Consider the following 14,402-nt stretch of genomic DNA (forward strand, 5'->3'; position numbering starts at 1 on the left):
ACCAGAAGGCCATAATTCAAAATTCAGAGTTAAAATTCAGTTGCTTTATGTATTTGCAGATATGTCAGTGTGATCTATTTCATGAGATTCTGTTCACATTTAACGGAGTTAGGGGGGAATTTATTTAGCCACAGTAAATTACCACGGCTAGTTGATCCACGAGGGGGAGGGAGAGGGGGGGTAATTGAATTTTTCCCGATAGCCGGCATTATCAGGGAATTTGTTTTACCTGCCTGGAGGCAAGAGAAACAAGATCCCCGAAGCGTGCAGTTTTTTCGTGGCCACAATCGCAAATCTTTTTGCAAGGAAACTGTTCAGTTTTTTGCTTGAAAAAAATGGGACACCATTGAGTTGCCTGATAACACCATTTCAGTAAAGTCCCTTTTTTTGTTGCGAAAACTTTTCAGTAACTATCAAATGAATTCCCCCCTTAATCTGGATTTACTTATGTAATTGATATAAAGGCTATGCTTAATATCAACTAATTAACTATGGGCAGGCTTGCTCATTCAAAAAGTAAAGGGGAAATCCGGGACCATCCAAATCTCTCATACATAAAATGTGGCATTTCTGTATTTCAGTTGCAAACACTGTATTGTTATTAACCCTTTTATATAAAAAGATTTGAATTTTAGATTTCACATCCATTAAAGTGTAACAGCATACAACATCTGCCATATGGGTTCACTACGGGTGGCCGGCGGTCGGGCTCCCGGCGACCAGCATCCCGGCGCCGGGAGCCCGACCGCCGGCTTACCGACAGCTTGGCGAGCGCAAATGAGCCCCTTGCGGGCTCGCTGCGCTCGCCACGCTACGGGCACGGTGGCGCGCTACGCGCGCCACACTATTTTATTCTCCCTCTATGGGGGTCGTGGACCCCCACGAGGGAAAATAAGTGTCGGTAAGCCGGCGGTCGGGCTCCCGGCGCCGGTATACTGAGCGCCGGGAGCCCGACCGCCGGCAAACAGAAGACCACCCCTGCCATATATATAATGCAGGTCTCCAACCAGTATACAGTTTTGCGTACGTATGATTGTAAGTGGCTGTACTCACATTCGGTCATATCTAACACTGTTCCGGAGGACACTTTGTCATCTTTTACACATAAATAGGGGCCTTTGTGCTGTTGGCAGAAATCTGAAATAACGATGTACAAGGTTTCGTTGTAATAAAACTGTCTTATGTTACTTTTTGAAGGAGCAGAAACAGAAAGCGATGATGCGTCTGCTTTTATCGATGGGCAAGTCAGAGTGACATCAGTCCCACGGGGCACTTTTCTTGGCTTTATTTCTGGAAAAAAGAAAATTGACCTTGATGATGTCCGAATATTCTAAATTAAAACATTTATAATGTTGACATTTTAGGAAAGTCAAGTGTTCAAGGGAGCAACAAGTAATCTGCTTGTAATTTATGCAATTCATACCCCCAAGTTGATCCTAAAATGGTTTGCAAGTAGTATTAAAGTTACTGCTGCATTATTGCTAAAAGGCCCTACACATTAACAATCCGCCGCCGAGCTGCCCGACAGCGGATACGGCCGGTGGGCGACCCGGCGGCGGGGGGGGAGTGAAGTTTCTTCACTCCCCCCGTCACACGGCTCCATAGAAGTGCAGGCAAATATGGACAAGATCGTCCATATTGGCCTGCATGCACATCTGACGGGGCACCAGCGATGAACGAGCGCGGGGCCACGCATCGTTCATCGCTGGTGCCTCCACAATGAATGAGATCGTTCATATCTTTGAGTGATATCGCCCAGTGTGTAGGGCCTATTAGACTAACAATACAGCAACATTGTTGCAACAAATTAACAAACTAGCTGTAGCAGTGGGTGACTACCAAGCTTAAAAATGGGTACATACAGTTGTAGTCACGCTCATCTAGCGTGGCTACATCGCAAACATGCACTCTCAGTGCGACTAGGCACGCCCGCGCCTATCCGCTCCATGCAGCATTAAAAGACACTCCCATTCATGCGAATGGGGCACGTCTATGATGTGCGCTCCCAGACACTCCCAATGCCGCGCTGTGGATTTCGCGCCACGGTGCAGATGTAGCCACAATGAAGGTTGCTACATCTCTACTAGGCGATATATTGCCTGATATATCATTCTGGCATGGATTGTAGTTTGTATGCCCGATGTGCGCACCCCCACCATCGTTAGCGATGATTTCTGGTTGGCCCCACTGCTGGGTCAATCAGAAGACATGGCTAGTGATGCGGTGCTGTTGAATGCAGCATAGCATGCCCCGTCGCTTCATCCCCCGCATCGGTAAGTGTGTATGAACTTGCCAATGCAGGTCCCATCGCCTGTGATGTTGGCCAGATACACACATCACCAAGTGTGTACTCAGCTTTAGGCTACCATGATAAATTGGCTAGGGGTGAGGAATGAGACAGCCCAGTCTACCATCTTTTAAAAGTTACATGCATTTCAGCTTAAATCACCATATTAGATCATTAAAACAAAAGTCACTAATTCATGAAGCAGTGAAAAGAGTGGAGAAGTGAGCCTGTGGAGAAGTTGCCTATGGTAACCAATCAGCTGCTCCTTACAATTGTATAGTATGCAAATTATAAATGTTACTTCAATGCTGATTGGTTGCCATAGGCAACTTCTACACTGGCTCACTTCTCCACACTATTCACTGCTTTATGAATAGACCCCTAAAGGCCTGTTGGAAAGTTGCTAATAAAATGGGGGCACATTACTGAAAAGGTGTATTAAATCTTCTAAAAAGGTCAAGTGAAGGTGTTGCCCATAGCAACCAATCAGATTCCAGCTACCGTTTTATAGCATGTGCTACTGTAGATAAATGATAGGTAGAATCTGTTTGACTGCTATGGGCAACACATAAACCTGTCGTCTTTAGAAGGTCTCCTCCATAGTGTACTTCCACACATTCTCAGGGGTTTGCCCATCTCGAAATGTACCAGCACTATATGCGCCTAGTTTGCTACAAGTCATCTTCATCGGTGTGGATTTGCCAAAATGATGGGGGAATTCTGTGCCTTAATGAAATGCCTGGGCCAGACGTAAAACACATGGTGCGCACCACACGCGGTGACATCGTTGTAGGGGCCAGATCAAGCTAGTTAGAAAGCAGAGAAATTCAGTGAAATATGTAAACCTGATTTTCACAAATAAAGTCACAAGTATAATAGCGACAGACTATTCCACTGTGATCAGCGAATCCAAGTCTGAAGACAAAGAATATCTTCTGTCTATGTATCAAGATAGAAGGGGACCGTGTGCAGTCTCCATATCGGCAGGGCCAGATTAACAATGGGGCGGATGGAGCTCCAGCTCCAGGCCTCCACATAAAAATAGGCCCATCATCATGACAGCATCATGATCACCAGCCATCAGCTGGCCAAATAGTTAGTCATAAATAATAACTAGTAAGATCATTTTTCTATTTTTCTCACAAAATTATGTAATTTGCATATTTTTACATAATTAGGGAGACATTGGGCTTATATTGTAGGGTGTACACGCCCACATGGCTCTGGCCACACCCACACAGCACTTGTCACACCTCCCCGATTATCACAATAGGTCCTTGAATATTTTCAGCCCCAGGCCTATGACGTTATCATGTAGCGCCATGCCCCCAGTTCCACCCCTATATAGCGTCATTCACCCCCACCACATCCTCTTATGCTGCGCCACGCCCTCTGCTGTGCCGACCTGGCTGACACCCCCCCTTCTCCCAGATAGGGAAGCCAGAATATCGGCAAGTATGCCCTACTCCAGTGGTTCTCAAGCTCGATCCTCATGACCCCAAACAGTTCATGTTTTCCAGGTCTCCTCACAGAATAACAGGTAACATAATTAACTCCACCTGTGGATCTTTTACAATGTCAGTGAGTAATGAGTACACCTGTGCACAGTCATTAACAACATCCAGTACATGCATCAGACTGCATATTTGGGCTTATCAGTCAGAGTAGATCAGAAGAAAGCAAAGACGGTGAGGCTGAAGGCAAGGAATTAACCTTATTAGATGTTAAAGTGTTTACAAAGACGGGGACATAGGGGGACATTTACTAAGCAGTGATAAGAGCGGAGAAGTGAGCCAGTGGAGAAGTTGCCCATGGCAACCAATAAGCAGCTCTGTGTATCATTTTATAGTATGCAAATTATAGATGTTACTTCAGTGCTGAGTGGTTGCCATGGGCAACTTCTCCACTGGCTCACTTCTCCACTCTTATCACTGCTTAGTAAATGTCCCCCCATAGGTTGCTAATCTCGTCAGAAACATTCACACTTATTGCAGTTTACTCGGAATCTAAACCCTAAAACACATTGCAATTCCCTTATAATCATTAATATCCAAGTGTGCTCGTCCAATGTCATCACAGAGATTTCTGACTTTATAACTGATCATTTCCTATTACAGGTTTATGCAGAAATACACTGTTGATAGATATACAATGTATCCATTATATGAGCTACATTTAAACGTACTCATGCCTATGGCCAGAAGAATTAGCATTCTTCACCATAATTTGTCAATACCCGTTCCATGACACAGGAATACAGTATGTATATATAGTGAACACTTACCTAGGGAAGATATGAACTTAGGTGCCAAAAACATCAGGCAGATTGCTGAGACATGGACTGACCACATTTCCATCTTGTTTGTAAAAGATGTGAAATCACTGTGGCTGAAGAATAAAGGTTCTATGAAACGGATGTAGTTAACAATGTGAAAGCGTTAAAAGTACATAAAAAAACACTTCCTCCGACGAAAAAAAAATGTTCAGAAAAAAGAAGCATGAAATATATTACTTAAAACAAAATAGGTGTATAAAAGGAACAAGAACATAATTCTCCACCACCTTTATTGTGTTACGAATTGAGTACCTGGAACTCAGGGGAGTATGTGACAACTGGGAAGTTCCAGTACTCACAGGTAAAGCTGCAGCTAGAATTGATGTCTGCGGCAACTCGTGCTCTACCCCTGACTCCGTTACCCCTCTTAGTGGTCGTATGGTGCCTGCGGTGCTAAAGTTCTTGTGCCCACCGCAGCCGCGTTTGAATGGGCGAAGAAGGTCCGCCCAAACTCCGATGCCCCCCGGTCTTAGTAAGTGACAAGGCACCACCCGAGACTGCGAGTGAGTAAGGGGGAACCTAATTAATGGGGCCTACACATTGCGCGATCCACCGCCGAGCTGCCCGATGGCGGATACGGCCGACAGGCAGCAGGGGGGCAGTGACGGGAGGAGTGAAGTTTCTTCACTCCCCCGTCACCCGGCTCCATAGCAATGCAGGCAAATATGGACAAGATCGTCCATATTGGCCTGCATGCACAAGCGACAGGGCACCAGCGATGAACGAGCACAAGGCCGCGCATCGTTCATCGCTGGTGCCTCCACACTGAAAGATATGAACGGTATCTCGTTCATTAATGAACGAGATCGATCATATCTTTCAGTAACATCGCCCAGTGTGTAGGGCCCATAACCCTGCGACACCAATGCACGAGTGATAATGAGACCAACAATGGTTTTAGATGTTATAAGCAAATAAACAGTGAGAGCAACAATGCTCAGGGATGTTAAATATATAAATAAAGAACTGTTAGCGTGGATACTCCACGAAAACCTGAACACCGGCTGGCAAGATCTGGTCAAGAATCAAACAGTCAAAGTCTCCAGGTCACAGCACAACAGAAAAGTAATAACGATGCGGCGTCTGACGCAGAATGCGGCAAAGCTGCAGACTCACGATACCACAACGGAATGACACAGGAGAGTTCCAAGGACTGGCCGACAGAACTGGAAACCGAACAGGACTCTTGACTGGACACGATCCAAACAGGAACCAGGACCAGGGTATCAGGAGTTCAGACTGAAACCAGAAATTACAGACAGGGACCAGGAACAGGTTTGCAGGAAGCTAACCAGGAACATACAGGTACAATAATCTACTTCTATCACCAGCTCTGGATGCAGGGCCAGCTGAGTAATAAAGGAAGCACGCCCCAATCAGGATAGCTGGAAGCCAGGCACAAGGTAATGGCCTAATTACTGGCAGGTGAGACTGAACACATAGGAAACAGGCTGCAATTACACAGACTCACCATAGGCGGCCAACAACAGTACTCTAAACAAGTACATGAGAAATCCTGGCATGCAAACAGAAATCTAACATAAAATACATGAGCAAAATGCAAACAGGAATGAGCCACTGCTGTGGCAAATAACAGCCCCATCCAGGTATCCAAAACAAGGGATCCATAAACAAAAACTAGACATGCTGGTACACTAGAAAACGACAAGAAGACAGAAACAAGCTGTGGCTACAGCTTGTAACATGTTGTATGCAACTTACATGAACAACTGTCAACTGTTATGTTATATCCCTTTCACACCGCATGCTGGACCTGGGTTATTGTCGGGGCTTCTCCTCTGCCGGTGTGTGGACTTGACATAATCTCCAAGTACTGGTGAGCCGGCTCTCCATAGAGTTTGAACGGAACCCTGGTCATCCATTCACATTGCCCCATAACCCTTTCTGGACTAACCCAGATAGCTACCTGGATTGGATTCCAAGGACACTGGGTACCCAGGTTATTTTTCAGGGTCCCTTGCACAGCGAGCTGCATCCCTGGATAACCCGGCAAAAACCAGAGACGAAGCGCTGTGTGAGATGCGTATTTCAGGCATATTACAGTTCCATCAAGGTAAAAGATGGTGTTTTCATATGTTTATGCTCAAAGGTGGTGATTCAATTGTTTAATTTGCGCCTGATCAACCATCTAAAGTAGACGGATATTCAATTGTTCGGTTTTTGTTAACACATATGTCACACTCAAACAGACCATGTTTAGCCACACAAAGTGACTAAACCTTACTAAACTAATAGGAGCGTCATGACAAGTGCCATTTGGTCACCCAACGCACATTTCCCACGGGTTTTGTGAGCTGAAACTTGTCTAACTGTGGCTCATCACGCCCGAATGAAGCATTATTTGAATTGCTCTGTTGGTCACCATTTAGTGGCAGCTGCAGGGAAAAACATTTGAATTCTTCCAATAAGCTCTGAGGAAGAGTCTGACATAGACTTGAAACGCGTCAGCATCACCAATTAATTCAGTTCATTTATAGAACACCACATTATCCCCAAAGAATTTATCCAGTTCAGAGCACTTTGAAAAATTCTGAAAGAAATATCTGAAACCTCAAACATTTTATACCAACATCTTTTAAAGCTGGCTCATAGTAAAAAACTATATATATATACTTTTGGAATTATTTGCTGTGTTATTGATTTATGCATTATCCTTATATTATACAGGTTGAGTATCCCTTATCCAAAATGCTTGGGACCAGAGGTATTTTGGATATCGGATTTTTCCGTATTTTGGAATAATTAGATACCATAATGAGATATCATGGTGATGGGACCTAAATCTAAGCACAGAATGCATTTATGTATCATATACACCTTATACAAACAGCCTGAAGGTAATTTTAGCCAATATTTTTTATAACTTTGTGCATTAAACAAAGTGTGTGTACATACACACAATTCATTTATGGCCCTCATTCCGAGTTGTTCGCTCGCAAGGCGATTTTTGCAGAGTTGCTCACGCTAAGCCGCCGCCTACTGGGAGTGAATCTTAGCTTCTTAAAATTGCGAACGAAAGATTCGCAATATTGCGATTACAAACTTCTTAGCAGTTTCAGAGTAGCTTCAGACTTACTCGGCATCTGCGATCAGTTCAGTGCTTGTCGTTCCTGGTTTGACGTCACAAACACACCCAGCGTTCGCCCAGACACTCCTCCGTTTCTCCAGCCACTCCCGCGTTTTTTCCGGAAACGGTAGCGTTTTTTCCCACACGCCCATAAAACGGCCTGTTTCCGCCCAGAAACACTCATTTCCTGTCAATCACACTACGATCGCCTGAGCGATGAAAAAGCTGTGAGTAAAAATACTAACTTCATAGCAAATTTACTTGGCGCAGTCGCAGTGCGGACATTGCGCATGAGCACTAAGCGGAAAATCGCTGCGATGCGATGAAATTTACTGAGCGAACAACTCGGAATGAGGGCCCATGTTTCATATACACCTTATATACACAGCCTGAAGGTCATTTAATACAATATTATTAATAACTGTGTGTATTAAACAAAGTTTGTGTACATTGAGCCATCAAAAAACAAAGGTTTCACTATCTCACTATCACTCAAAAAAGTCTGTATTTCAGAATATTCCGTATTTCGGAATATTTGGATATGGGATACTCAACCTGTAATAAATTTGGTTTTACGTTATCATACTGTTTGGGTATTTTATCCTCATATGTAAAGCAAGTTATTCTGCAAATAATCCAGTATCAAGAGACACCAGTATCTACACCTCCACCTAAGATCAGTGACTTTTTCCAGTATAAAGACCTGACACAATCGCTATGATAAAGGATTGTTTAAGTAAGCACATTATCTAAGAGGTCTAATATCCCTGAAACTACCTGCAATGATTTTACTGCCTTAAGGACTATTCTGTTTTATCATCTATAGTTTATTACACTACTGTATGTTAGAGATAAGCGTTTCGGAATCCTTGGAATCCAAGCCCACCCAAACTTCTGGAATCCGAGTCAATATGAGCCATGGCTTGGGTTTTCCCACCAGACTTGAATTCCAAATTAAGGCAAAATGTCATCATCCCAGCATCAGATTCTCACAGGTTTTGGATTCTATATAAGTGACCCATGGCAGAGACTCAGCGAAATTTCACTCTGTTCTCAGACACACTGCTGTGTGCTGCGCTGTACTCTGCTGGTTCAAGTGGATGTATTGTGTCCAGACTGTGTCCAGACTCCATACTAGAGATGAGCGGGTTTGGGTTTTACTTGGATTTACTCTGTTCTCAAAATGGCATCTAATTGGCTATCCAAAACAAGAAACATCCATGAGCCAATAAGATGCCGTTTTGAGAAACGAGTAAATCTGAGTAAAACCAAACCCGCTCAACTCTACTCCATACAAGTGGCTGTTCTGTGTCCATCCACGTAGCTGTGCTGTGTCCAGACTCCATATACAAGTGGCTGAGCTGTGTCCATCTGTTCCAGTGCTACCGACTTGTCCAGTGTCCATCCGCTCAGGTGCTGCTGACGCACCTGTCCAGTGTCCAGCCACTGCAGTGCTGCTATCACAACTGTCCAGTGTCCATCTGCCCCAGTGCTGATGACACACCTGTCCAGCATCCATCCGCTCCAGTGCTGCCGATGCACCTGTCCAGTGTCCATTTGCCACAGTGCTGACGATGCACTTGTCCAGCATACATCTGGTTCAGTGTTAAAAAAAGTTTCCAAAAAAGTTTCAAAAAGGAAAAAAGTTGTAAAAAACTTTTTAAAAAACTTTAAAAAAAAAATTAAAAAGGTTGAAATCAAGTTAAAAAAGTGAAAACAAATAGTTTTTCTGTTGTGCTGTACCCCACTGTGTATCCATAACATACAAGTACTGTGACTTGGCAGGCTGTACCCCACTGTTTATCCATAAAATACAGTAGCTGTGACTTCGCAGGTCATACCCCAATGTGTATCCATAACATACAAGTACTGTGACTTCACTGGCCGTACCCCACTGCATTCACATAAGTAGTGTAACTCCGCAGTGTCATTTGTGAACACAGTTTAAAAAAAAGTTTAAACAAATTAAAAAAGTAAAAACGAATTGTTCTTTTTAATTGTGCAACTTGTGTATGTTGAGTTCATCAATATGGATAATGTGGACCCTACATAATCAATTAACAAATCAATCTTTTTTTAAATCTTCTGTTATTGTGTTTTTGCCTCTAGGCCTCACCTCGCTGTCACTTACTTAGCCAGCTAGTTCGGTGCTGCCTTTTGTCCTAATCTGGATGAAAACAATATTGTGAGCTGTGAGGTGGTTACAATCGAGTGGAAATTACTGGAAATGAATGTTATTGAGGTTAATAATACTCTAGGAACAAAAAAGGCCTAAATTATGTGATTTTAGCTTTTGTTTTCAAAAAATGCAAACCCAAAACCAGTGATAACACTTTTAGCAAAACCAAAACCGGACAACAAATTAAAACCAAAACTATCACTAGCAAAAAATGGTCAGGTGCACATCTCTTCTGTATGTTATGTATCTTCTTTTAATGTATATGAAGACAAAGATTTACAGAAATGTCTAAAATAAACACACCGCACAAGGGAAGTTCCGTTTATGTATTTTACAATATATATTCAGGTATTTTTTTTTACTTCTTTGTTTTACAAAACCAGTTATCTTACTGGATGTAGTATGTTATGCCGGCGGTCGGGATCTCAGTGCCCAGCATACAGCCGCCGAGATCCCGACCGCCGGCATGCCGGCAGCCAGGTGAGCGCAAATGAGCCCCTTGCGGGCTCGCTGTGGTCGCCACGCTGCGGGCACGGTGGCGCGCGATGCTATTTATTCTCCCTCCATGGGGGTTGTGGACCCCCAAAAGGGAGAATAGTTGTCGGTATGCCGGGTATCGGGATTCTGGTGAGCGCCATGATCCCGACAACCGGCATACTGAATACCACCCATCTTACTCACTGTACAGCATCCTTACCTACTTTGTTGCCCCCTCCTCCGGGAGGAGGCAGCGTTGTAGGTGCATGGGGGCGTGACCGGCAGCAGGATGAGCGCTACGGGGCATGGCCAACAGGGTAGTGGACAGTCCGGGGGCGTGGCATCATGATCGCGTCATCGTGGCTCCACCCCCCACTATGCAGTGCCGAGAAAAGAGGCGCTGTATAGCAGGGGGCGAAGCTACGATGACACGATTCAGCGCGAATCGCGTCACCGGACCCCCTCAGCACTGCCCACTTGTTCTTTGCTGCGGGCGGCTGAGGAGGGTCGTGGAGGGGCAGCACAGAAAGTGGGAGGCTTGCCCACCTTTCCAGGGGGCCACCCGATTTTCGGGAGCCTCCCGGCCATTCCGGGAAGGTATGCACCATCAAAAAGCTCCTGTTGACAGACAAACAAAATCAAATAAGAGAACTAAATTTAACATGTTTCTCGGAACATTCTCAAAGAAAATAATACATTAATATGTTAAACCATAGGTCTGCAAACTCGGTCCTCATTACCCCACACAGTGCATGTTTTGCAGGTCTCCTCACAGAATCACAAGTGAAATAATTAACTCCACCTGTGGACCTTTTAAAATGTGTCTGTGATTAATTAATACACCTGTGCACCTGCTGGGTTACCTGCAAAACATGCCCTTTGTGGGGTCCTGAGGACCGAGTTTGCATACCTATGTGTTAAACAAAAGCAACTTTTTTCTAAAATATCTTTCACTTTACCATCAACTTACTTCCTTTTCAAATGACACATAATGAAAGTGATAGGAAATCAGAAACACTTATATCCAATAGAGGCGACCCTGCGATATATAATAAATTATGTAATGTAGCTCAGACTCTCAGGATATTTTTGTCATGCTGTCTGTCCTAATGAAGGGAGCAGCTTAAACTATCAACACAACAGTGACGTGCTGTCAGGGTAGGCAGGGGATGGTTGCATCTCTGTACGCAAGTGTGACATTATAAATATATATATATATATATATATATAGAGAGAGAGAGAGAGAGAGAGATTTATATAATTTTTTTATTTTTATTTAATTTTTCATTATTTTTTGGGGGGAGCGCTGCCTATTTTGTCAATCCCGGGCCCAACAATTTCTGATGGCAGCCCTGGAAACAAATTCTTGGCTTCTTATTCCTACGGTTATCATTATATGATATGGAAAGATTTGTGGTCTAAACTAGGTTGTGATATACTGTATATAGTTCTCCTGATGCAGTGTTCCTTGTTTGGTTCTCAAATTGAAGTCAAGGTTCTTGCAGTCATACAGTAGGCTGATTAACAAGCAGCCGGAGATTCCTGAAAAGAGGAAAATAAACTAGTTATAGATCCTTCAAAAATACATACTGATGGAATTTCTCTTTCATTGCAGGCTTGAGGGGCACAAAAAAGTCCCCAAGATCATTACAGATTCAATCTCCAAGCAAACGAAATCCCTCAGCTCAAATAAAAAAATGAGATAAAAGTAATAGTGTAAAAAAAGACTACATAAGATTTTCGCAGAGTATTTTATCAGAATATCATGGTGAGGTTTTTTTTTAAACCATGTAAGAAATCAATCTTCTATATCATCCTGACCATCTCGCAGAGACTCTACAACATCAAATCAATTAGACGCTACAACGTCAAATCAATTAGTGCCTCAGCAAAATGATTTATGAATGCCCTAAGAGTGTTCCCCACAGATAGGTTCTTTAAATTACCTGCTGATATCTTGGTATGGTTAGATGGTTAACTCTGGATCCTTTTGACAATGATCAAAAGCTAAAACCAATCAAAAATAACAGTCCCCTTTTCAAATCCAAATGGAGAATGATTTAGTAACATATGTCAGCGAAACGCGTAGCATTACTTACTGGAGGTGACTACAGAGGAAATGGCTATTAACATCTTTTAACCTCTCATACTGTATTTCAGATTCTGACTTCAGCAAGTCAAACTTTGCAACTTCAATCCAACCTGTGATTGCAACCTTGACTTTATTTGATGTTACAACGTCACACAATTTTAAGCATTCTTTTTTATAGGAAATAAAAGCTGCTTATTGGTTGAACCGTCTGAGAGTATTCATAAATAATTTCACTAGGGCACTAACGGATTTGGTTTGATTACACTTTTAATCTTGTCCTTTTTTATGTAATACACTATTATTACTATTGAATGTCCTTTTTTTTCATTTTTGGTTGAGGAAGTATGATTTTGATATTTTTTTTATACATTTAAGATTTGGGTAGAAAATGTTAGAGCTCTTATAATGCTGTTAATGATAGTTTAAGACTAAAGTGTGGGTTATTTTTTGTTTGTATTACATTTTGCTTATAGTCTAATAGTTCAATAAAAACAAAAAGGATTAATGCTGTGGCACACTGCCATCGGATAACAATAAATGAATACTGATTACCATTTATCATGCACAGGGTAGTCATTAGGGGGGGGGGGGGGCTGTGGGGACTGGTGTCCTGGGCCCTTACAGAGAGGGCCCCCCCCCCCCCCCCCCCCCGGCTCCTACTACTAATACCTGTAGAGCTGCAGAGTGAAGACTTCTTAATACAAGTCTTCAACTGCGCATCAGCTCTTTGTGAACCGTTCCTGTAGGTCCACTCCCCCTATATGTAATATCACAATATGTGATATCACATAGGTGTGGAGTGGTATGGCAGAATCTTATTTTGTGGGGGGTAGGGGCCCTGTCTCTTTTGTTAGTCCTGGGCCCCACAATTTCTGATGGCAGCCCTGATCAAGCATGTAAATAGAGGAAGGTTCTTTGTTTATATGCTCTCCATACATACACTATATGCTTTCATTTCTCACTATGGGGGACATGTATCAAGCAGTGTAAAGGAAATACATACTTTATGCTGGTGCTCGGTATGACTGACCCCGGCATTCCGACAATGAAGATCCCGACATCGGAGGGGCTAAGTATTTCTAAACCCGTCCCCCGTCCCCATCCCTTACCTTAACCCTCAGTGGGTCGCGGCTTTAGCTAAACTTCGGGGGGGTGGCGACTATGTCTAGACCCCCCCCCCCCAGTGCCTAACCACGCTAGTGCCTAGCCTTAAACCCCCCCCCCCCCCCTCGCCAGGCCCTAACCCATACCCCGTTGCTCACCTTCTGGATGTCGCCTGCGGTGGTTCGGAACCGATGTCATGAGTGGTGTCGGAATTCCAGCGTCGATCACATGGCCACCGGCAATCCGTCAGCTGGGATGCTAAACATCAGTGGAGATTTGAAGTAGCATATGTCAAGTACATTCTATAAAATGATTGGTGTAAACTGATCGGCTGCTATGGTATTTCTCCACTTTTCTACTCTTTACACTGCTTGATAGTGATACATTTCACATATGGCCCTTGTCACTTATGGCGGTTTGTGCAGCAGTGTCTGCTGTGTCACCCCCTTCACCTATACTGTTCTTACCCTATAGCCTTCTACCGCTCTGCCAGTCACCTATGGAATATTCTCTCACTTGGCATACAGCAAGCCCCTTCTCTTCTCACTTCTAAGACTTACCTAGAAATGAGTCCAGAGGACCCTAATCAATTTCATGCCCTAAGCGAGATTTTGGCTAGTGCCCCCTAGTTCCACCTCTGATACAGCACCCCTCCCCCAGCACAACACCCATCACTCAGCAGCAGCCAGTAACACCCATCACCCCATACCCATAGCAATCCTCATTTTGGTGCCCTATGCCAGCAAGAGCGTTGTAGCCTCCACCCCCATATTTAAAATAGAGAAAGTGCTTGCCAAAGGCGCGCGTGCCAAAAAGGGTCATGTTCTTGCTGGTAAGGGT

At 43.7% G+C, this 14,402-nt stretch overlaps 1 protein-coding gene across 1 annotated transcript in view; it reads right to left on the bottom strand.

Annotated features, from left to right (window-relative positions):
- LOC134935733 (uncharacterized) overlaps positions 1-4,637 on the bottom strand; it is a 42,954-nt gene extending 38,317 nt beyond the window's left edge. The window contains exons 1-2 of the mRNA XM_063930586.1: positions 4,572-4,637; positions 1,054-1,290 (exon numbers count right to left, since the gene is read on the bottom strand). Coding sequence (XP_063786656.1) covers positions 1,054-1,290; positions 4,572-4,605 — 271 coding nt within the window. The 5' untranslated portion in view covers positions 4,606-4,637. The remainder of the gene's footprint in view (positions 1-1,053; positions 1,291-4,571) is intronic.
- Positions 4,638-14,402: the final 9,765 nt, after the last annotated feature.

The sequence above is a fragment of the Pseudophryne corroboree genome, chromosome 6 (assembly GCF_028390025.1).
Source record: "Pseudophryne corroboree isolate aPseCor3 chromosome 6, aPseCor3.hap2, whole genome shotgun sequence".
NCBI classification, from domain to species: domain Eukaryota; kingdom Metazoa; phylum Chordata; class Amphibia; order Anura; family Myobatrachidae; genus Pseudophryne; species Pseudophryne corroboree.